Source organism: Rhinoraja longicauda, chromosome 31 (assembly GCF_053455715.1).
Source record: "Rhinoraja longicauda isolate Sanriku21f chromosome 31, sRhiLon1.1, whole genome shotgun sequence".
Lineage (NCBI taxonomy): Eukaryota > Metazoa > Chordata > Chondrichthyes > Rajiformes > Arhynchobatidae > Rhinoraja > Rhinoraja longicauda.
In genome coordinates this window covers 24536665-24561442 of record NC_135983.1, presented here as the reverse complement: position 1 = coordinate 24561442, position 24778 = coordinate 24536665, and the positions used below count along the sequence as shown (strand labels likewise).

At 46.1% G+C, this 24778-nt stretch overlaps 1 protein-coding gene across 1 annotated transcript in view; it reads left to right on the top strand.

Moving 5' to 3' along the window:
• LOC144608288 (astrotactin-2-like) overlaps positions 1 to 24778 on the top strand; it is a 908904-nt gene that overhangs the window by 735788 nt on the left and 148338 nt on the right. Inside the window, exon 17 of the mRNA XM_078425904.1 lies at positions 11371 to 11636. Within this exon, the coding sequence (XP_078282030.1) occupies positions 11371 to 11636 (266 nt within the window). The remainder of the gene's footprint in view (positions 1 to 11370; positions 11637 to 24778) is intronic.

Below are 24778 nucleotides of genomic sequence, written 5' to 3'. Positions count from 1 at the left end.
TAGGCCTCCGGACAGTGTAGGTGCGGACACTGTAGTTGGAAAAAAACTGCAGATGCTGGTTAAAATCTGTGCCCACCTTCCGGTCAGTGTAGGTGTGGACAGTATAGGCCCGAGGGCCCAGGCGCGGTCTAATGGAGGTTGCATACTAACCCGCCTCCCGGTCGCCATTGGTGGAGCGGGAGCACATGGCTGCTGGCTGGGTGAGGTCATGTGGGGCGCGGGGCGGTGACGTCACCCTTTGTCCCGCATTTGAGAGTGAGATAATTGGCACCCCCTATACACTAGGAACAATTTTACAATTAGACCAAGCCAATTAGCCTGCTAACCTGTACATCTTTGGAGTGACAGAGGCTGGGGATGAAAATGAGACAAGAGGGGGTGAGATGAGGAGAGGAGAGGAGAGAAATGTAAAGAAGACGTGAGGGGTATAGGTAGAAGCAGACAGGGGTGGAGGAGAGGGGAGTGGGGGAGGGGATGAGAACAAGATGATTTCCTGAAGTCCTGAATCTGAAGACGGGTCCTGACCTGAAATGTCACCTCTCCATGTTCTCCAAGGATGTTGTCTGACCTGCTGAGTTACTCCAACAAAGATAGACACAAAAAGCCAGAGTAACTCAGCGGGTCAGGCAGCATCTCTGGAGAGAAGGAATGGGTGACGTTTTGGGTCAAGACCCTTCTTTAGTCTCCAGCACCTTGTGTCCTCTTATATAAACCAGCATATGCAGTTCCTTGCTACTACATGATTTCCTTTTCATTTGATTCAATAAAATTAAATTTCAATTAACAAAAATTATATTTGCACATTTTTGATTTTTTAAAAATAATTTTTACATGCACGTGGTTTTAAAACGTGTCTGGTTGCTTCTGGATCTCAAAAGCATTTGCAGACATTTAAATATAGAAAACATAGCAAATCGGTGCAGGAGTAGGCTATTCGGCCCTTCGAGCCAGCACCTCCATTCAATATGATCATGGCTGATCATCCAGAATCAGTACCCCGTTCCTGCTTTTCCCCCATATCCCTTGATAGCCCTAAGAGCTAAATCTAAGGGTGAGCAGAATCAAGGGATTTAAGCGGCCTGTAGCCGCCTAAAAACTCGGCTAAGTGCGACAGGCCCTTAAGACTCCAGTAGGGCTTTTGAAGAAGAGAATGGAAATTCTCTTCAATCATTTGGATTAAGTCTTATTTCACACAAAAGGATGGTGGGTGTATGGAACGAGCTGCCAGAGGAGGTGGTTGAGGCAGGGACTATCGCAACGTTTAAGAAACAATTAGACAGGTACATGGATTGGACAGGTTTGGAGGGATATGGGCCAAACGCAGTCAGGTGGGACCAGTGTACTTTTGGACATGTTGGTCGGTGTGAGCAAGATTAGCCGAAGAGCCTGTTTCCACGCTGCATGACTCTGTGGTTCTATAACTCTAAGATACTATCTTCTTTTGCATCAAGTCTGAAGAAGGGTCCGGACCCGAAATGTTGCCTGTCCATTCCATCCACAGATGCTGCCTGAGTTATTCAGCACTTTGCGTTATTGCTCAAGATTCTAGCATCCGCAGTTACTAATATCTTCACAACGGTCTTTTCAATCTTTATTCCAAAGTTGGAGAGAGCGTGTTATTACCCAGTCATACCCCATAGGTGATGTGCAAAAACATTATGACACCCAAACAGTTCAACTTAATCTTCTCCTTCCTGTCTATTTTTTCTTGCCAGCAAAGGCCAACAAAAGTGCTCCTGGCTCTTGAAACCCTTCAGAATGTTCAAAACCGTTTTCTATTCCTATTTCATTGAATTAGGCTTCAGAATTTGGTCTATTTTGGTTGTTAGCATGGATCTGAATGTTTTAAATTTGGTTTGGCTCGTAGTGTGCATTTCTAATGTACCTGAAAGACCCCTGATTGTAAGTTTTGAAAAATAATATTTCTCTCTCTTTCAAGAATTCCCGATCAACATCAATGATTATTTTAGCAGCTTGATGTGGTCTAAGTCTGGAATTCCTCTCTTCTGTCCCCTGGAGATGATGTTGTAAGAGACATTGTTGTCACGATCATTTTAGTGATTTATCTTGGTGATGGATCTCGTCTCGGGGAGAGTTCTCGATTAAACTCTCGGATGAAACAAATTAACTGGAAACCCAAATCGCCGAGGTTTTGCAGGAAAAGCATTTTTCAGAGCAACTTTACAGATCAGACTTGGACGAGTAAAACAAAATGATTAGTTGCTGGATGTGGTGTAACCGATAGGGCTCGGATGTGAATGCATACCCTGAACTTGCTTGCTGCATGCCGCTTGGAATTTAAATCACAAAACATTTTAGATTTTGAGATACAGCGCGGAAACAGGCCCTTCGGCCCACCGAGTCCGCGCCGCCCAGCGATCCCCGCACACTAACACTATCCTACACACACTAGGGACATTTTTTACATTTACCAAGCCAATTAACCTACATACCTGCACGTCTTTGGAGTGTGGGAGGAAACCGAAGATCTCGGAGAAAACCCACGCAGGTCACGGGGAGAACGTACAAACTCCGTAAAGACGGCGCCCGTAGTCAGGATCGAACCTGAGTCTCCGGCGCTGCATTCGCTGTAAGGCAGCAACTCTACCGCTGCGCCACCGTGCCACCCTTTAACTTTCAGCATCCGGCATACAGCAAGTCTTTACATTCGGATCAAAATGGGGCGGCGCGGTGGCGCAGCGGTAGAGTTGCTGCCACACAGCGCCAGTTCGATCCTGACTACGGGTGCTTGTCTGTACGGAGTTTGCACGTTCTCCCCGTGACCTGCCTGGGTTTTCCCCGGGTGCTCCGGTTTCCTCCCGCACTCCAAAGACGTGAAGGTTTGTAGGTTAATCGGCTCGGTAAAATTGAAAATTGTCCCTATTGCGTGTAGGTTAGTGTTAGTCAAGTCAAGTCAAGTCAATTTTATTTGTATAGCACATTTAAAAACAACCCACGTTGACCAAAGTGCTGTACATCTGATTAGGTACTAAGGAAAAAAATGAAACATACAGTAGCACGCAAACAGTTCACAGCGCCTCCTCAATGAGCCTCAAACGCTAGGGAGTAGAAATAGGTTTTGAGGCTGGACTTAAAGGAGTCGATGGAGGGGGCAGTTCTGATGGGGAGAGGGATGCTGTTAGTGTGCGGGGATCGTTGGTCGGCGCGGACTCGGTGGGCCGAAGGGCCTGTTTCCGCACTATCTACAAAGTGAAATAAAGTACTAAAGTGACAGGTGGATACAGGTGAAGGGGGTTTGATTAGTAGATGGGTTCGGTAAGTGACAAAGGCTAGAGATAAAAATTCCCACGTACAGATTTGTAGGTTAATTGGCTTCGGCAAAATAAATTGCATATTGTCCCTCGTGTGTGTAGGGTCGTGTTAATGTGCGAGGATCGCTGGTCAGCGCGGACTCGGTGGGCCGAAGGGCCTGTTTCCGCGCTGTATCTCTAAACTAAACTAAACTAAAACTGGTAACATTTTATATTGTTAACAAGCAAAGAAAGAGAGGAGATTGCTTGGGAATACGCACTTCCTTGGCTGACTGTTGCAAAATGGTTGACAATCATCGGACCCTAAAAGGGGCCGGGTGATGGATTAGCAATGAGACACAACGAGACGCAGGGGAAGAACGATGAGAGCAGAAAGACAGAGGGAGGAACACAACAGCATTCATTGCAAGTTGGTGAATTGCTTCCCTCTCCATTCCCATCAAAGCAGGAAGCCAACTACAACAAAGCAATTTTTTACAATTGATTACTTCCATTGCTCATTCTTATATATCTGACAGCGTAGAAATTAATGTGTAGGAAGGAACTGCAGACGCTGGTTTAAACCGAAGGTAGACGCAAAAAGACAAAAAATGCTGGAGGAACTCAGCGGGACAGGCAGCACCTCTGGAGAGAAGGAATGGGCGACGTTTTGGGTTGAGACCCTTCTTCAGATCTGTGGCTAAACACACAATGTCAGAATATTATACATATATATACACCACTGTACTAAAGCCAAATTTCAAGAGCAATATGCGTAACTACTCCATGAAGACTACCTCTGTGAAATAACTTTCGGCACGGTGGCGCAGCGGTAGAGTTGCAGCCTTACAGCGTCACAGACCCGGGTTCGATCCCAACTACGGGTGCTGTCTGTACGGAGTTTGTACGTTCTCCCCGTGAACTGCGTGGGTTTTCCCCGGGATCTGCGGTTTCCGTCCACACTCCAAAGACGTGCAGGTATGTAAGTTAATTGGCTTTGGTAAAATTGTAAATTGTGCCCGGTGTGTGTGGGGTAGAATTAACGAGCAGGGATCGCTGATCGGCGCGGATTCGGTGGGCTGAAGGGCCTGTTTACGTGCTGTATTGACAAACAAAACTAAACTGAAACCGAGGACAGGAGCAAAATGAAAAATGCAGGAAATGTCACAGAATACCAGTTAAGGGCCTATCCCACTCAGGCGGTTGTTTAGACGACTACAGGTGACTAGGTTGTCGCCGTGGTGTCGCCCGTATGGTCGTGAGTCGTCTCCAAAGAGTCGTAGCGTTTTTCTGGTCGCCGCTGGATTTTGAGATGTTTTAAAAAATTTCGGCGACTGTTGGTTTGACGCCAATGATTGTAGCTTGACGTCTCCTGATGGGGGCGCTGTTCGTAGGTTGTCGCCGTTGCTGACTTCGATGAATCCCATTGGCGACTACCAACGTCACGGTGGCGCAGCGGTAGAGTTGCTGCCGTACAGTGAATGCAGCGCTGGAGACTCAGGTTCGATCCCGACTACGGGCGCCGTCTGTACGGAGTTTGTACGTTCTCCCCATGACCTGCGTGGGTTTTCTCTGAGATCTTCGATTTCCTCCCACACTCCAAGGGCGTGCAGGTATGTAGGTTAATTGGCTGGGCAAATGTAAAAATTGTCCCTAGGGTGTAAGATGGTGTTAATGTGCGGGGATCGCTGGGCGGCGCGGACCCGGTGGGCCGAAGGGCCTTTTTTCGGCGCTGTATCTCTAAATCTAAAAATCTAAATCTAAAACGTCAACTGGCGACAGGTACCAGCATCAAAACCGTTCCCACAAAACCGAGCACACCGAGAAAGTAGGGTTGCCATCTTCCTCACTCCCAAATACGGGACAAGGTGACGTTACTGCTGCACACCCCAATTTTTACAGTTACCAAGCAAATTATCCTACAAACCTGCACGTCTGCGGCGTGTGGGAGGAAACCGAAGCTCTCGGAGAAAACCCACGCAGGTCACGGGGAGAACGTGCAAACTCCGTACAGACAGCACCCGTAGTCGGGATGGAACCCGGGTCTCCGGCGCTGCATTCGCTGTAAGGCAGCAACTCTACCGCTGCGCCACCGTGCCACCCAACGTTCTTTGCGTAAGTTATCGATGGACCATCAGCATTGACTCAGTGTAGCAGAGCAGAAATGGTAAGGGAAAATCAGCACAACCGAAGATGCTGGGAATAGAAAACTATAACGGTAAATGTTGGAAATACTCAGCAGTTCACGTTGCATCCGAGGGAAGAGAAACAGGGTTAGTGTTTCTGGCTGAAACCCTTTAGACAGAACCAGGCTGGGATTGGTGGCATTCAAACCCTTTTAGTCTAGTTTAGTTTAGAGAAGCAGGCCCTTCGGCCCACCGAGTCCATGCCGACCAGCGATCCCCGCACACTAACACCACCCTGCACACACTAAGGACAATTTTAACATTTGTACCAAGCCAATTAACCTACAAACCTGCACGTCTTTGGAGTGTGGGAGGAAAGTGAAGATCTCGGAGAAGACCCACGCAGGTCACGGGGACAAACTCGATACAGACAGCGCTCATACATAGTCAGGATCAAACCAGTGTCCCTGGTGCTGTAAGCGCAGTGAGGCAGCAACTCTACTGCCTTGCCACTGTGCCGCCCGGTTTGTTTTGTTTAAGAAATTACTTTAGATATTTGTCAGATACCTGAACAAGATGGTCGGCAGATGAAGGTTTGTATCTGCCGCCTTAAAATTGGGTGGGTAACCAGATGGCTCCATTGAAATCTGTGGTGAACTTTGGAACCTTCCTTAGTCATGAAATTAATCTTAAAAGCAGGCATCGTGACCTGCGTGGGTTTTCTCCGAGATCTTCGGTTTCCTCCCGCACTCCAAAGACGTGCAGGTTTGTAGGTTAATTGGCTTGGTATAAGTGTGAATTGTCCCTAGTGGGTGTAGGATGGTGTTAATGGGCTGTGATCGCTGGTCAGTGCGGACTTGGTGGGCCGAAGGGCCTGTTTCCGTGCTGTATCTCTAAACGAAACTAAACTAACAAAAACTAAGCATCTTCACTCTTACAAGGTCGCCTTTGATTCTTTTGCCATTTAATGAGAGAGAGAGAGAGAGAGAGAGAGAAATATGGGAGAGACAGAGAGAGAGAGAGAGAGAGAGAGAGAGAGAGAGATGAGAGAGAGAGAGAGAAAGATGAGAGAGAGAGAGAGAGAGAGAGAGAGAGAGAGAGAGAGAGAGAGAGAGAGATGAGAGATGAGAATGTGAGAAAGTTGGGAAAGAGATGAGAAAGAGAGAGAGAGAATACAAGAGCAACTCAACCTATGCCTCGGCTTGACTTGGCTTAGCACCTTGAGCAGCTGAAGAAGATTTGAAACATAGAAAATAAATGCAGGAGTCGGCCCTTCGAGCCAGCACTGCCATTCAATATGATCATGGCTAATTTTCCAGATTCGGTACCCCGTTCCTGCTTTCTACCTAAATCCCTTGATTCCATTAGCCCAAAGAGCTATATCCAACTCTCTTTTGAATGAATCCAGCAAATTGGCCTCCATTGCCTTCAGTGGCATTACTGAGAGTTTGCTCAATATTATGTAATTGTATTATGAAACTTATTGGCAATGTTAATTAATTATGAACTGCTGAATTGTTCTATTCCTTAAAGTGTAGTTTACTTTAGTTTAGAGATACAGCGCGAAACAGGCCCTTCGACCCACCGTGTACGTGCCAGCCAGCGATACACGCACATTAGCACTGTCCTACACACTCTAGGGTCAACTTTTACATTTGTACCAAGCCAATTAACCTCCAAACCTGCACGTCTTTGGAGTGTGGGAGGAAACCGGAGATCCCGGAGAAAACCCATGCAGGTCACGGGGAGAACGTGCAAACTCAGTATAGACGGCGCCCGTAGTCGGGATACTAGAAGAACAAGATGGACCACTCCGTTGAAATCGCCTGTACTGAAGTGTAGTACGCAAAGGAGCATAACGTCCGTCATTTTAGTAGGCAAAACCCGCTGTCCTTTATGCCTTTCGCAGTGTAATCAGTGTTTAAGATTATTAAGGAGTTGGACACGTTAGAGGCAGGAAACATGTTCCCAATGTTGGGGGAGTCCAGAACCAGGGGCCGCAGTTTAAGAATAAGGGGTAGGCCATTTAGAACGGAGATGAGGAAAAACCTTTTCAGTCAGAGAGTTGTAAATCTGTGGAATTCTCTGCCTCAGAAGGCAGTGGAGGCCAATTCTCTGAATGCATTCAAGAGAGAGCTAGGTAGAGCTCTTAAGGATAGCGGAGTCAGGGGGTATGGGGAGAAGGCAGGAACGGGGTACAGATTGAGAATGATCAGCCATGATCACATTGAATGGTGGTGCTGGCTCGAAGGGCCGATTGGCCTATTCCTGCACCTATTGTCTATTGTTTTGGGGGAACAGTATGTGTGATGATACCATTAAAATGCAGAATATATCTCATCTATCAAATCACAGATTTTTGTTAGTTTTCTTTTAAAATGTTTCTGCAAGTTTCTGCCTACTAAAATGGCGCCGTGACGTACTATGGTTTTTAGGGTCGAGTGGTCTATCTTGTTCCTCTAGTATCTTTGGCACAGACAGCACCCGTAGTCAGGATCGAACCCGGGTCTCTGGCGCTGTAAGGAAGTAGCTCTCCTGCCGTGCCATCGTGTCGCCTGGTGCTACCTTTGGTTAAACTAAGATCGCAAGAATTCTTACTGCTTTTGTCAACTTTCAAGGAGTTTTACATTTTAGGTGCAAGGTTATTTGACTGGAAGGGCAACAAAGTTTCCAGTCTTTGCCAATTCCATGCAGTGATCGGCCACCAGGAGGCATGAGAGAGCTGTCGAGATTGCCTCATTGATTTGGCGGCAAGCTACCCCATCTGAAAGTTTCACGCATGTTACGTTTGTCGTAAACAATCTTCCAACCCAGCCCAACATGGTGGAAAACTGTCGAGATTTAAACATTGCACGTAATTTCTGATGAGTCATTTTCAGTCCCAATCTTCAGAGGAGTCATTTCATCTCGAAATGCAGAGAGAATATATTTGTGTGGGAAGGAATCTGCAGATGCTGGTTTAAACCGAAGATAACACACTAAAAGCTGGTGTAATTCAGCGGGACAGGCAGCATCTCTGGAGAAAAGGGAATAGGTGACGTTTTGGGTGGAGTCTGTTGTACTTTGTGGTCCGGTACCTGTTGTGCCTTTAGTAACTCTGGAAGGACCACAAGTACACTTGTGTAAAAGGTTACATTGCTGGAGCTCAACTCCAGGCTGTTTATTCCTTGGCCACCTGCATCCAGAGTGACCGCCTAATCACACCCATCACTTATATATACACAGCCATACAAAGTAGTTCTTGGATACACAAAGTAGTCCCAGCAATATCACAACAGAGTCCCTTCTTCAGACTGAGAGTCAAGGGAGAGGGAATCAAGAGATATAGATGGTGACTTAGGATGATATTGAACAAACGAATGAAAGACATGCAGAAAAAGTAACGATGATAAAGAAATGGGGCCATTGTTAGCTGTGGGCTAGGTGAAAACAGTTTAAGAATAAGGGGTAGGCCGTTTAGAACGGAGATGAGGAAAAACTTTTTCAGTCAGAGAGTTGTAAATCTGTGGAATTCTCTGCCTCAGAAGGCACTGGAGGCCAATTCTATGAATGCATTCAAGAGAGAGCTAGATAGAGCTCTTAAGGATAGTGAAGTCAGGGGGTATGGGGAGAAGGCAGGAACGTGGTACTGATTGCGAATGATCAGCCATGATCACATTGAATGGTGGTGCTGGCTCGAAGGGCCGAATGGCCTACTCCTGCACCTAAGGTATTTATTCACAAAATGCTGGAGTAACTCAGCCGGTCAGGCAGCATCTCAGGAGAGAAGGAATGGGTGACGTTTCGTCAGGAAGAAGGGTCTCGACCCGAAACGTCACCCATTCCTTCTCTCCTGAGATGCTGCCTGACCTGCTGAGTTACTCCCGCATTTTGTGAATAAATACCTTCGATTTGTACCAGCATCTGCAGTTATTTTCTTATACTCCTGCACCTATTGTCTATTGAAAACGAGTTACAGACAATGAGACACAATAGGATGAATTTGAACCTTGTACAACGACCTGTGTGGGGGAGGGACGGAGAGAGAGGGGATCCAATGGTTACTTGAAGGTAAAGAAATCAATGTTCCTAATGCTGGGTTGTAAGCTGCCCAAGCGGAATATGAGGTGCAGATCCTCCAATTTGCGTTTGGCCTCATTCTGATAATGGAGGAGAATAAATTTGTGCTTCTTTTGTCGATGCAAGCGTTGTGAGGCAGCAATTCTACCGCCGCGCCACGGTGCCGACCTAACATCTCCTGACTCTCGTGCTCGACATATTAAAAACCCATTCCCCACCCACACCTCATTAGCACAGCAAATCCCACTCAGAGACATGGAGTGGTACAGCGTGGAAACAGGCCCTTCGGCCCAACTAGCCCATACCGGCCAACATGTCCCAGCTACACGAGTCCCACCTGTCTGCGTTTGGCCCATATCCCTCCAAACCTGTCCTATCCTCCTGTAAAATCAGTTCTGTTGGTAAATTGCTACAGCACCATTTCCCAGTCGTGTCACCGTGTCGGCTTATTTAGTGCGCTGCTTGCAATGCACACGTTCTCGGCTGAGTAAGTTTTACTGCTACTGCTTTACTCACTGTGCTCATAACCTTGCAGTTTGTCTTAATTCACGTTACTGCAGTCCGTTGGATAACTCGTACGTTTTCTCCATGTTCAGAAGTGTAAAATCCGAAATATATCCCTGATCTGCATATGCATGATAGTTTAAACTAAACTAAACTAAACTTGACAGAACTAAACCAAGCTGCTGCCTCACGGTGTGGGAGACCCAGGTTTGCTCCTGACATCGGGTGCTGTCTGTGTGGAGTTTGCACTTTCTACCTCTGGCTGCATGGGGTTTCCTCCGATTTCCTCTCACATTCCAAAGATGTGCGGGACTGAAGATTAACTAGTTTAGAGATACAGCGCGGAAACAGGCCCTTCGGCCCACCGGGTCCGCGCCGACCAGCGATCCCCACACATTAGCACTATCCTACACACACTAAAGACAATTTTTACATTTACCAAGTCAATTAACCCACGTTCCTGTACGTCTTTGGAGTGTGGGAGGAAACCGGAGATCTCAGAGAAAACCCACGCAGGTCACGGGGAGAACGTACAAACTCCGTACAGACGGCCCCCGTAGGCGGGATCGAACCCGGGTCCCCGGTGCTGCATTCGCTGTAAGGCAGCGACTCTACCGCTGCGCCACCGTGAGACATGTGCCGGATTGAAGGTTAATTGGCCTCTGTAAATGGCCCCGAGAGTAGAGGACATGGATGAGGAAGTGGGATTACTTAAACGAGTGAGAATGGGTGATCGGCGGTCGGCATGGCCTTTGGTTTAGTTTATTTTAGTTGGTAAATTGTCACGTGTACTAAGGTACAGTGAAAAGCTTTCGTTTGCATGCTATCCAGTCAGCGGAATGGCCAGACATGATTGCAAACAAGCTGCCCACAGTGCACATGTAATGAATGAATGAATGAATGAATGACATTTTATTATATGAAGGATAAAAGGTGCAACATTTTCGCGCAAGATATAACACTGAAGTCTGATGAAGTTCAATTAAAGATGGTTCAAAGGTCTCCAATGATGTAGATGGGACCAATCTTCTTGATTACTACAGGTGTCAGAGGCTATGGGGAGAAGGCAGGAGAATGGGGTTTAGAAGGGAGAGATAGATCAGCCATGATTGAATGGCGGAGTAGACTAGATGGACCAAATGGCCTAATTCCACTCCTATTCCTTATGACCAGGATGAGAGGGCCATTCAGTTGCCTGAAAGCAGCTGGAAAGACCCAAAATGGGGGAGTAACTCAGCGGGACAGGCAGCATCTCTGGAGAGAAGGAATGGGTGACGTTCTGGGTCAAGACCCTTCTTCAGACTGCTGGGAAAATACTGAAGGGCCTGTTTCCATATTGCATCTTTCAGTCAGCCAATACATTGAATTCCTCACCGTGTTCCACGGTCCACTTTGCTGTGACATTTGTCCTTTTTCTTTGAAACTTTCAGAAACGACTGAACTGGGGAACAAGAAGATCATCAAGTCGATCCCCTTCATTTCATACCTGTCCAGTTTGCTGGGGGCCCAGGTGCTGTCCGATGAGCAACCGATCACCGGCGTGGAGATTGAGTGCGAGGAGAAAGGGCAGTGCCCCTCGACATGCCACCTCTGCCATCGGCAGGGCAAGGACCAGGCCAGCCCAACCCCCGTGCAGCTGGAGATCACCCACATCATCCCCCTCTACCACTTGATCGAGAGCAACATCACCAGAGTGGTAAGTGCACTGACCAGCTCCAACCTCGCCCCTTCCCTGTACAGAATTTATTCACGAGTTCATTAGTTCATAAGCCATAGGGGCACCATTGGGCGATTTCAGTGGAGCGTCACGTTGGCTGGGAAGGCAGATGGATGAAGGCTGCAGCAGAAATGGTCCCCGGTCGTCTTGGACTCCACGCCACTGGATCCTGACCCAGATCTGTCAAGGACCTAGGACCTACTAGGTTAATTCCCGGAATGGCGGGACTATCATATGTTGAAAGGCTGGAGCGACTAGGCTTGTATACACTGGAATTTAGAAGGATGAGAGGAGATCTTATCGAAACGTATAAGATTATTAAGGGGTTGGACACGTTAGAGGCAGGAAACATGTTCCCAATGTTGGTGGAGTCCAGAACAAGGGGCCACGTTTTAAGAATAAGGGGTAGGCCATTTAGAACTGAGACGAGGAAAAACTTTTTCAGTCAGAGAGTTGTGAATCTGTGGAATTCTCTGCCACAGAAGGCAGTGGAGGCCAATTCTCTGAATGCATTCAAGAGAGAGCTAGATAGAGCTCTTAAGGATAGCGGAGTCAGTGGGTATGGGGAGAAGGCAGGAACGGGGTACTGATTGAGAATGATCAGCCATGATCACATTGAATGGCGGTGCTGGCTCGAAGGGCCGAATGGCCTCCTCCTGCACCTATTGTCTGTTGTCTATTGACCGTGTGGTGGCTGTCTGTGCACCAGACTCCCCACGTTAAACAAAGTCACGCGCAGGCGTCCGATCCTATGGAGAGGACAGTCGTACTCATTTCGAGTGGCCTCCGATGAGGAATTAGGCGACAAAATCACACAAAAATTGTCTTCTGTATTATGCGAACCAGGCTACTGCGGTCTGTACATCTATCACCGAGCTATAAGTCTTGTTAGTGTTTATTCGCTCAGAAAACACTCCTGGTTTAACCCCAAGGCACGTCTTTAATTTGTCTAATATATAAATTCAGAAGTTCATAAGCTCAAAAGTGATAGGAGCAGAATTAGGCCATTCGGCCCATCAAGTCTACTCCGCCATTCAATCATGGCTGATCTGTCTCTCCCTCCTAACCCCATTCTCCTGCATTCTCCCCATAACCCCTGACACCCGTAACAATCACTAATCTATCTATCTCCGCCATAAAAATATCCATTGACGGCCTCCACAGCAATTAATTCCACAGATTTACCACTAACTAAATTCCTCCTCATCTCCTTCCTAAAAGAACATCCATTAATTCTGAGGCTGCGCCCTCTGTTCCTTGACTCTCCCACTGGTGGAAACATCCTCTCCACATCCACTCTATCCAGGCCTTAACTTAGCCCTCCCTAAACAAGTAATTCCAGTCAAGCACACTCGACAAGCAATCACTCTATCTTGCAGAAAATTGCACAGATTGTTGTTCAAATGTGTATGAAGATAGATGATGGTTCTATGTTAAAGGCTGTGTATGAATTCTGAGGAACTTTCAAACCATGAATCTACAAAGAACGTGGTAAAAAGTGACCTGGTGCCTCTGGTGTTGCTGTCAGTGTGGAGGTCAGTCACGATAGAATTAGGATTCCTTCTCCTAGTTTCAATCTTTATCAGAAACGCACCGAATACAGAAATTCATATTCATAAAAATCGTCAATCTTTTATTCTTTGATGTCCATGAGGGATTAGTAAATACCTGAACTCCTTTAAGCCGTTTGTAAGTATAAGTGCTGCTTCCTCGTTCAATCAACGTGCTGCTGTCTGGACTGTTTTAAAGAAGCTAACGGAATCAAGGGGTATGGGGAGAAGGCAGGAACGGGGTACTGATTGTGGATGATCAGCCATGATCACGGTGAATGGCGGTGCTGTCTCGAAGGGCCGAATAGCCTACTCCTGCACCTATTGCCTATTGTCTATTATTGTCTATATTCTATGTTTCTAAGCGCATCTTATGTCACCTTTTCAATTAAAGTTGGTAGGTTTCAAGTTTTAGGATTTTCTTATTTACATACTGTCTCGTTACCTCAGTATTAAGGCTGACAATGTTGTAATCAATGTTTGTAAACCGTGTGAATAGCAGTTTTGATTAATGCAATATTTTGCAAACTGTGAATTCGTAATAAAAGGTCCTTGTTAAGGATGAAAAAAACCAACAGTATTAACTTGAGACTGGGCTAAAGTTTTAGTTAACTGTCATGTCCATCGAAGAGAGAAGAAAGTACTTTAGTAAATCATACTAGTCTGGGGGTTGTAATCAATGTCCTGATTTCACATGATAATATTTATGCCAGCTCCCAGTTCTGCATTATTACTGGTTAGTTTGTGGTCCTTAACTTCAAAGAAAAACCCCTTTATTTTGTCATTGAAACTTAATTAACATAGTTTGATGTCCAGAAATTGTTAAGATGATCGGTACACTTTTTCAAAGCCAACGTTCATTAATATTCGTAGGTTCCAGGAGCAGAATAAGGCCATTTGGCCCATCGAGTCCACTCCGCCATTCAATCACGGCTGATCTATCTCTCCCTCTCAGCCCCACTCACCTGCCTTCTCCCCATCACCCCTGACACCCTTACCAATCAATGGTGAGAATCGAAATGCGAATACACTTTTGTTAAAGGTAGACACAAAATGCTGGAGTAACTCAGTGGGTCAGGCAGCATCTCTGGAGAGAAGGAATGGGTGACGTTTCGGGTCGAGACCCTTCTTCAGACTTCCCGACCCGAAACGTCACCCATTCCTTCTCTCCTGAGATGCTGCCTGACCCGCTGAGTTACTCCAGCATTTTGTGTCAACCTTCGATTTAAACCAGCATCTGCAGTTTTTTTTCCTATACACCTTTGTTAACTTGTACGAGGCTACCAATATATATTTTAAATATCTTGATAATTCCATCTGACTAATTTATAGATAAACAATTGAAAGACTGAGAAATATGTTGTTTGGCGTTTGTGTTAAATGTGGTGTGTACAACTTGAAATTTGCTTCTGAAATTTTGTTCCATTGCATTCCACGGTTCGGCACGGTGGCGCAGCAGTAGAGTTGCTGCCTTACAGCAGATGCAGCACCGGAGACTCAGGTTTGATCCCGACTACGGGCGCAGTCTATACGGAGTTTGTACGTTCTCCCCGTGACCTGCGTGGGTTTTCTCTGAGATCTTCCGTTTCCTCCCACACTCCAAAGACGTGCAGGTTTGTAGGTTAATTGGCTTGGTAAATGTAAAAATTGTCCCTAGTGGGTGTAGGATAGTGTTAGTGTGCGGGGATCGCTGGGCGGCGCGGACCCGGTGGGCCGAAGGGCCTGTTTCTGCGCTGTATCTCTAAATCTAAAAAATCTTTTAAAAAAATCCAATGGAACTATATTTTGGAATTGGAATACAACGGTTAGCTACTGCCTTGGTGTTACTTAAACACAAATTCCTGAGGATGGAATTTAATCCACGGGCACTCATAAAGTTCACACGTTTCAATGTGATTTACGTACAACACTGTGCCTTGAAAAACAGCGGTAAAATGTTCAGTTTGATCACAAAGACCAGAATGTGCCCTTTTTTACAAATGGAAATGCACTGTGCTCTTCTCATTCATACCTTGAATGAGAAAAATTATATCAGGAACTTTTTCATTGAATGACATGAAGAAAAAGTTATAAACACAACGTAACAGAGGGTGGTGAATCTGTGGAATTCATTGCCGCACAGGGCTGTGGAGGCCAAGTCAATGGATATTGTTTAGCAGAGATAGATAGATTATTGATTAGTACGGGTGTCAGGGGTTATGGGGAGAAGGCAGGAGAATGGGGTTAGGAGGGAGAGATAGGTCAGCCATGATTGAATGGTGGAGTAGACTTGATGGGCCCAATGGTCTAATTCTACTCCTATCACTTATGACCTTATGAACAGTTCTACCAGCTGCGCCACCGAGCCACATGAGGAAGACATAACCTGGTCAGATTAAAGAAGGGTCCTGTCACATAACGCCATGTTATCCATTCCCTTCTCAGTTGCTGTCTGACCCGCTGAGTTTGAGTATTGCAATGCTAGTAAAAGCAGAAAAGATAGGAAAGGAGGCTTGATTCAAGATAATTGAGTTTCTGTTGTCTAATTTGTGTGTGTTTTAAGCACACTGACAGTGAATGGTTTACTCACTAATTTGCTTTGACATTTTATTGCGCTGAAAATTAAAGTGATGAAAATAAATCTAACTTTGCATGGCCTTGACTGATAAGGCTTTGTCAATGTTTTGGCTGGAATAATTTGACTCTTTCCCAACAACCATTAATAACCATAATGTCTCTTTCTCCTTGAGATTATTTAACATGTTTGAACTGACTTAATTTAATTAGATAGAAAAATAATGAAACAGAACATGATTGGAGGCACATGGTGATATGTGCTCTTGGGCTCCGCTTTTTCAAACCCTTCAATACTCTTCAATGTTATTAGTTTCGTTTGGGGATACAATGCGGAAACAGGCCCATCGGCCTACAGAGTCACACTCCACAGTCATCCCCACACACTAACACTACCCCTGCACACATTAGGGACAGTTTTACATTTACATCAAGCCAATTCACCTACAAACCTGTGCCTCTTTTAAATGTTCTTGTAGTGTTAGACCTTTAGTTGAAAGAGGGCTAAATTTGTCCGTAATGTACTTAAAGGTAACCCAAGGTGTTAAACAAAACACATTAGTCAACTTAACAATTTGATATTTTTTTTTAGATTTAGAGATACAGCGCAGAAACAGGCCCTTCGGCCCACCGGGTCCGCACCGCCCAGCGATCCCCGCACACTAACACGGTCCTGCACCCACTAGGGACATTTTTTACATTTGCCCAGCCAATTAACCTACAAACCTGTACGTCTTTGGAGTGTAGGAGGAAACCGAAGATCTCGGAGAAAACCCACGCAGGTCACGGGGAGAACGTACAGACGGCGCCCGTAGTCAGGGTCGAACCTGAGTCTCCGGCGCTGCATTCGCTGTAAGGCAGCAACTCTACCGCTGCGCCACCGTGCCGCTCATTCTTGATGAGTGCGGGTGTCAGGGCTTATGGGAAGAAGGCAAGAGAATGGGGTTAAGAGGGAGAGATAGATCAGCCATGATTGAATGGCAGAGTAGACTTGATAGGCCAATGGCCTAATTCTGCTCATATCACTTATGACCTTATGAACTCCTCCTGAAATTGTTAATTAAAGAAATTATGTATACGTTATAAAAATATTAGGTCTACTCTCCTGTGTGAGTATGACATTTCACCAGTCAGAAATTAATTCCGTTGTGTTATGTTTGAGTATATTTTTTTAACAATGTGATTCGGCATGAGATGCAAACTTTATGTTGAGTCATTGTTTGTGACTTTGTGACCTTGCAGTGTTTGGGAAGCTTACGGATCAATTTCAAAATGTCTGTGAATATGTTTGGGCTGTCTCTAGTTGACAGGCTCGTCCCTTTAACTGGCGATCTCAGGGCTATCCTCATAGAACCTGCAGAGCATTTTAGACATTCAAAACTGCCAGATATATTTTTTTAAGATGTGGAACAAACGTTGATCAATAACCTAATATGAAATCAGAGAACTGCCCAAAACGAATTAGTGATCACTCGAAGTGCTGTTCGTCCTTGTCAAGGTAGTCACGTTGTTATATACAAAAAGTTAAAAATATATGAAGAACAAGAAGTGAAAGTGCTGTCAAGGCCAAAGCCTGCGATTGGCGTTATTGATTTGATGAGTATGTAGAGTTTAGGGTGGCACGGTGGCGCAGCGGTAGAGTTGCTGCCTTACAGCGCCAGAGATCTCGATTCAATCCTGACTACGGGTGCTGTCTGTACGGAGTTTGTACGTTCTCCCCAGTGACCACATTCGTTTCCTCCCGGTGCTCTGATTTCCAAAGACGTACAGGTTTGTAGGCTAATCGGCTTGGGTAAAATTGAAAATTGTCCCTAGTGTGTGTAGGATAGTGCTTGTGTGAGGGGATCGCTGGTCGGCACGGACTCAGTGGGCTGAAGGGCCTGTTTTCGTCGCTGTATCTCTACACTAAACTAAAGTGAGTATCTAGAGCAGTTTTATAGTGCAGGAAATAGGAGCAGGAATAGACAATGTGGGCTCCTGACACATCTCTCCCATTCAACACCATTTTCCTGCCTGATCTTTATTACCTTTGATATCCCCATAGTCCAAAAAGTCTAAAATCAGCCTTGAATATTTATTGACTGCCTATTCACTGTTCTGCCAGTAGAGAATTCCAAAGATTCACAATCTAATAAAAGTGAATTCCCCCTGATAAAAGTCAAAGGTAGCCAACCTTTTACTCGAACAACATGGCTTGTAGTCTAGACAGTCCATCAAGGGAAATAGTGTCACACAGCAGCACACAGGCCCCTCGGCCCAACTTGCCCATTTAATACCTTGCTTAGTTTCTCCGCTGTTTCTCGCCGTGACTGCAAGAGTCAGTTTACAGTTTATAGTTTAGTTTATTGCCACGTGTATTGAGGTACAGCGAAAAGCCTTTGTTGCAAGCTATTATCCAGTCAGCGCAAAGACAATACATGATTACAATCGAGCCATTTGCAGTGTGTAAATACACGATAAGGGAATAACGTTATTGCAAGGTAAAGCCGATCAAGGAAAGTCCGAGGGTCACCAATCAGGTAGATAGCAGCTCAGGACTGCTCTCTGGTTGTGGTAGGATGGTTCAGTTGCCTGATAACAGCTGGGAAGAAACTGTCCTGAACCTGGAGATCCAGATGCAATCCCATGATGTGAATCAGCAGCAAAGATATATTTATCTTGTCTCAAATCGGGATTTTCTATCACCTCCATTCCTAGTTTGAAGGTACGGCTGCAATGTGTTAATTATAATTAATTTCCTTCTGAAATGTCTCAAAAATGCTGTTCAAATATTGATAGTTTAAGAAAATAACTGCAGATGCTGGTATAAGTTATTTATTCACAAAATGCTGGAGTAACTCAGCAGGTCAGGCAGCATCTCAGGAGAGAAGGAATGGGCGACGTTTCGGGTCGAGACCCTTCTTCACACTGAAATCTGAAGAAGGGTCTCGACCCGAAACGTCGCCCATTCCTTCTCTCCTGAGATGCTGCCTGACCTGCTGAGTTACTCCAGCATTTTGTGAATAAATGCGTTCAAATATTGATGGTCTGTTCCTGTGTGGCCTCAGTGTTAGGGTTGCCAACTGTCCCGTATTAGCCGGGACATCCCATATTTTGGGCTAAATTGTTTTGTCCCGTACGGGACCACCCTTGTCCCGTATTAGGCCCGCGGACCGCTGTAGGCCGGGGACAGTGTAGGCCAACGGAGTGTGTTCGGGGAGCGGGGCCGAGTGTGTTCGCCTGACGGAGGTTGCACAGCAACCCGCCTCCCGGCCCGGGCGGCCGCCATTGGTGGAGCGGGAGCACGCGGCCGCTGGCTGGGTGAGGTCACGTGGGGCGCGGGGCGGTGACGTCACCTTGTCCCGTATTTGGGAGCGAGATAGTTGGCAACCCTACTCGGTGTACTTTGGGATGTTCCAAATTACCGATGAAGCGATTAAAATATTTCGAGCACCTTCCAATCTTGAGGAACGCAATTAATTGTTATTAGCAATTTACATTGTCATAGAGTCATGATCTGACAGCGTGGAAAGAGGCCCTTCAGCCCAGCTTGCCCACACCGGCCAAAACTTGTCCCATCTGCACTAGTGCTACCTGCCCGCGTTTGGCCCATATCCCTCTCAACCTTTCCTATCCATGTACCTGTCCAATGTAGAGAGACTGCATTAATCCAGATGATCCACTTCAGAACTCCTCTGTTTATTTTTTCTCCTCGCTGATCCAGTAGGGAACAAAAATTAATTATTTCAACCACATCACGAGTGAACGCCACAGGTCCTATTTCACATTTGCTTCCTCTTATCTCTTCAATCAACTTAAATTTGGCAGAGTTGTGTTTCTACAGACAGAAGTGTGGAGAATATATATTATTTTTTTATTATTTGCAGATGGCACATTGGGATTTAGGAGGAAAATACCTTAAGCAACATAAACATATTTAATACTTAAAAATAACAGCTAAATCACACTGTTAAATCATACATGTGGAGGGTTTCATCCTAGGAACTGTGGTTTGTTGTGCAATGCACATCACTTGGGTCATTTAGTTTATAGTTTAGTTTTAGTCTAGAGACAGAGTGCAGAAGCAGGTCCTTCGGCCCACCGAGTCTTGGCCGACCAGTGCTCCACACATTAGCACTATCCCTCACACCAGGGACATTTTACAGAAGCCAAATAACCCTCGAACCTGTACGTCTTTGGAGTGTGGGAAGAAACCGGAGCGCCCGGAGAAATCCCACATGGTCACGGGGGGAATGTACAAACTCCGTACAGACAAGACCCGTGGTCAGGATCGAACCCAGGTCTCTGGCTCTGGAAGACAGTAGCTTTCCTGCCACCGTGCCGTCTTTAGACTTTATACTTCAGAGACACAGCGCAGAAACGCTGAGGCCCAACGAGTCTTCGCCGACCTGTGATCATCCCGCGCTTGTACATTAAAGCTTTCCCTTTGTAGCTATTCCCTCTGGTGTTGGAGGTTCCTAAAGTTCTGTGGCTACCTTATCTAAGCCTCTCATAATTTTACATACTTCTAATAAGTCTCCCCTCAACAATCGACGTTCCAGAGGAAACAATCCAAGTCCATCCAACCTCTTCCTGTTGCTCTATTGCTGGACTGTGGGTAACAATAGACAATAGACAACAGACAATAGGTGCAGGAGGAGGCCATTCGGCCCTTCGAGCCAGCACCGCCATTCAATGTGATCATGGCTGATCATTTTCAATCAGTACCCCATTCCTGCCTTCTCCCCATACCCCCTGACTCCACTATCCTTAAGAGCTCTATCTAGCTCTCTCTTGAATGTATTCAGAGAATTGGCCTCCACTGCCTTCTGAGGCAGAGAATTCCACAGATTCACAACTCTCTGACTGAAAAAGTTTTTCTTCATTTCAGTTCTAAATGGCCTACCCCTTATTCTTAAACTGTGGCCCCTTGTTCTGGACTCCCCCAACATTGGGAATATGTTTCCTGCCTCTAACGTGTCCAACCCCTTACTAATCTTATACGTTTCGATAAGATCTCCTCTCATCCTTCTAAATTCCAGTGTATACAAGCCTAGTCGCTCCAGTCTTACAACATATGACAGTCCCGCCATTCCGGGAATTAACCTAGTAAACCTACGCTGCACGCCCTCAATAGCAAGAATATCCTTCCTCAAATTTGGAGACCACTGCAGCCTCTCCAAAGCCTCCACGTCTTTCCTGGAATGGGGGGGACCAGAGCACGGTGGCGCAGCGGTAGAGTTGCTGCCTTACAGCGCTTGCAGCGCCGGAGACCCGGGTTCCATCCCGACTATGGGTACGGAGTTTGTACGTTCTCCCTGTGACCCGCGTGGGTTTTCTCCGAGATCCTCGGTTTCCTCCCGCACTCCAAAGACGTACAGGTCTGTAGGTAAATTGGCTTGGTATAAATGTGTAAAAAGAAAATTGTCCCTTGTGTGTGTAGGATAGTGTTAGTGTGCGGGGATCGCTGGGCGGCGCGGACCCGGTGGGCTGAAGGGCCTGTTACCTCGCTGTATCTCTAAACGAAACTAAACGAAACTGCACACAATGGTCCAAAGGCAGCCTGTGCAAAATCCGATAGAGCTGCATTTGTTTGTGAGCGACGCTGGAAACATATTCCAAAGTGTTAATTGGCCTGGTGTAAGTGTAAATTGTCCCGAGCGTGTGTAGGATAGAGTTAATGTGCGGGGATCGTTGGTTGGCACGGACTCGGTGGGCCGAAGGGCCTGTTTCCGCGCCGTATCTCCAAAGTAAACTAAGCAAAACTATTACCGGAAAAGGCAATAATGGCATCATCATCGCAAGTTCTGGAAGTGATAATTAGAAATGTCAAACATTTCCTTTTCTTTGGATTGGTCCCGGAATAATCGGAAATATAAAACACTGTCGAGAAGTCATTTGTTTTAAATAGAACTTTGCGTGGAGATATTATCTAATTTTGATTTAACCTTGACAATGAATATTCTGAACAGCAAGGGCAACATGCACTTACACTAGTAGTTGGACCTCTTACTTGCTGAAATGGCCCAAAATATTTAAAAAAATTAAAAAACAATTTTCATCTGGTGAATTAAACTTCTTCAAAGTTCCCAAATGAAAAATGGCAATCAGAGCAGACTGAATCTGGGGCATGTGTTTTGAATTGGAGACCACTTTTTTTAAGATAAATTAGTGGAAAGAACATCTTTGCATTAAAAGAACAACTAATATTTTCATGAAAAACCAGGAACTTTCAGGTTTCATTGACTAAATAATGCTTTTGAAAACCACATAACCATGAACTAATATTTTGATTGCTTACTGAAGGTTTAAATACATTTAATCAAATCAAAGTGCGGCTGTAACAGTCTGTACCTGAAACCAAATCATATGACCTCAAAATGTTGCCCGCACTGGAAGATCTGAGCAAGAGGGAGAGGTTGAGTAGGCTGGGACTCTAATCCTTGGAGAGCAGGAGAATGAGGGGTACACTTCATGAGAGGAATAGATCGGGTAGACGCACAGAGTCTCGTGCCAAGAGTGAGTCAAGGTCGAGAGGACATGGGATGTTTCCACTGGTGGGAGAGTCCAGGACAAGAGGTCACAGCGTCAGAAGTAAAAGGCGCTCTTTTAGAAAGGAGGTGAGGAGGAACTTCTTTAGTCAGAGGGCAGTTAATCTGTGGAACTCATTGCCACAGAGGGCTGTGGAGGCCAAGTCAGTGGATATTTTTAAGGCAGAGATGGACAAATTCTTGATTAGAATGGGTGTCAAGGTTTATGGGGAGAAGGCAGGAAAATGGGATTAGGAGGCAGAGATCAGACGTGAATGAACGACGGAGTGGACTCGATGGGCCGAATGGCCTAATTCTACTCCTGTCACCTGTGAACTTATGTTTAAGGTGAAGGGGAAAGGGTTTAATAGGAATCTGAGGGGGTAACTTTTCACACAAAGGGTGGTAGGTGTATGGAACAAGCTGCCAGAGGAGGTAGTTAAGGCTGGGACTATCCCAATGTTTAAGAAACAGTTAGACAGGTACATGGGCAGGACAGGTTTGGAGGGAAGGTGGGACTAGTGTAGACGGGACATATTGGACGGTGTGGGCAAGTTGGGCCCAAGGATCTGTTTCCACAATGTGTGACTCTATGTTTGGGTTGAAGTTGAGATAGACAGGCAGGAATGTGAATGTGGAATCAGTCCATGGTTGCTCTGCACAGCGGAGGTCAAGATACGTTTCAGGAACTTCGTCCGTCAGGTGTTTAGAACATAGTGTAGTACAGCACAGGAACAGGCCCTTCAGCCCATTATGTCCCTGCCGAACATGGATGGCACGATGGCGCAGCGGTAGAATTGCTGCCTCACAGCACCAGAGACCAGGGTTCGATCCTGACTACGGGCGCTGTCTGTACGGAGTTTGTACGTTCTCCCCGTGACCTGTGTGGGTTTTCCCCGGGATCTCCGGTTTCCTCCCACACTCCAAAGACGTGCGCGTTTGTAGGTTAATTGGCTTGGCATAATTGTAAATTGTCCCTAGTGTGTGTGGGATAGTGTTAATGTGCGGGGATCGCACTTTGGCGCGGTCTCAGTGGGCCGAAGGGCCTGTTTCTGCGCTGTATCTCTAAAACTAAAATTAAAACCTAATGCAGAAACAAAGAACTGCAGATGTTGGTTTATACCGAAGGATAGACACAAGGTATGTAGGAAAAGAAACTGCAGATGCTGGTTAAAATCGAAGGTAGACACAAAGTGTTGGAGGAACTCAGCGGGGCAGGCTGCTTTCATCTCTGGAGAAAAAGGATGGGTGACATTTTGGGTCGGGACCCTTCTTCAGACTCTGACCCGCTAAGTTACTCCAGCAATTTGTGTCTATCTGTGATGCCAAGACAAACTCTTATCTGCCTGACCACAATCCCTAGCCCTCCATTCCCAGCACGTCCATGTGCCTATCCCAAAATCCCATGCATAGACAATAGACAATAGGTGCAGGAGGAGGCCATTCGGCCCTTCGAGCCAGCACCGCCATTCAATGTGATCATGGCTGATCATTCTCAATCAGTACCCCGTTCCTGCCTTCTCCCCATACCCCCTGACTCCGCTATCCTTAAGAGCTCTATCCAGCTCTCTCTTGAATGCATTCAGAGAACTGGCCTCCACTGCCTTCTGAGGCAGAGAATTCCACAGATTCACAACTCTCTGACTGAAAAAGTTTTTCCTCATCTCAGTTCTAAATGGCCTACCCCTTATTCTTAAACCGCGGCCCCTATTTCTGGACTCCCCCAACATTGGGAACATGTTTCCTGCCTCGAACATGTCCAAACCCTTAATAATCTTATACGTTTCGATAAGATCTCCTCTCATCCTTCTAAATTCCAGTGTATACAAGCCTAGTCGCTCCAGTCTTTCAACATATGATAGTCCCGCCATTCCGGGAATTAACCTGGTGAACCTACGCTGCACGCCCTCAATAGCAAGTGATCCGTAATCCCTCCATCCCCTGCATATCCATGTATTTATGCCACTAACAACAGAGGTCCCAGCACTGCTCCCTGTGGAACACCACCAGTCAAAGACTTCCAGCCAACATAATCCCCTTCCACCACTTACCTGTTCCGTAGGTCTTCCAAAGTTAAGCTAGTTCTGAATCTAGACTACCAGGTCACCAAGGATCCCATCCCTTAATCTTCTGGATCAGCCTGCCCTGAGTGACATAGACGCATAGAAACATAGAAAAATAGATGCAGGAGTAGGCCATTCGGCCCTTCGAGCCAGCACCGCCATTCAATATGATCATGGCTGATCATCCAGAATCAGTACCCCGTTCCTGTTTTCTCCCCATATCCCTTGATTCCGTTACCCCTTAAAGCTATATCTAAATCTCTCTTGAAAACATCCAGTGAATTGGCCTCCACTGCCTTCTGTGGCAGAGACTTCCACAGATTCACATCTCTCTGGCTGAAAAGGTTCTTCCTCAACTCAGTCCTAAATGGCCTACCCCTTATTCTTAAACTGTGGCCCCTGGCTCTGGACTCCCCCCAACATGGGGAACATTTCTCCTGCATCTA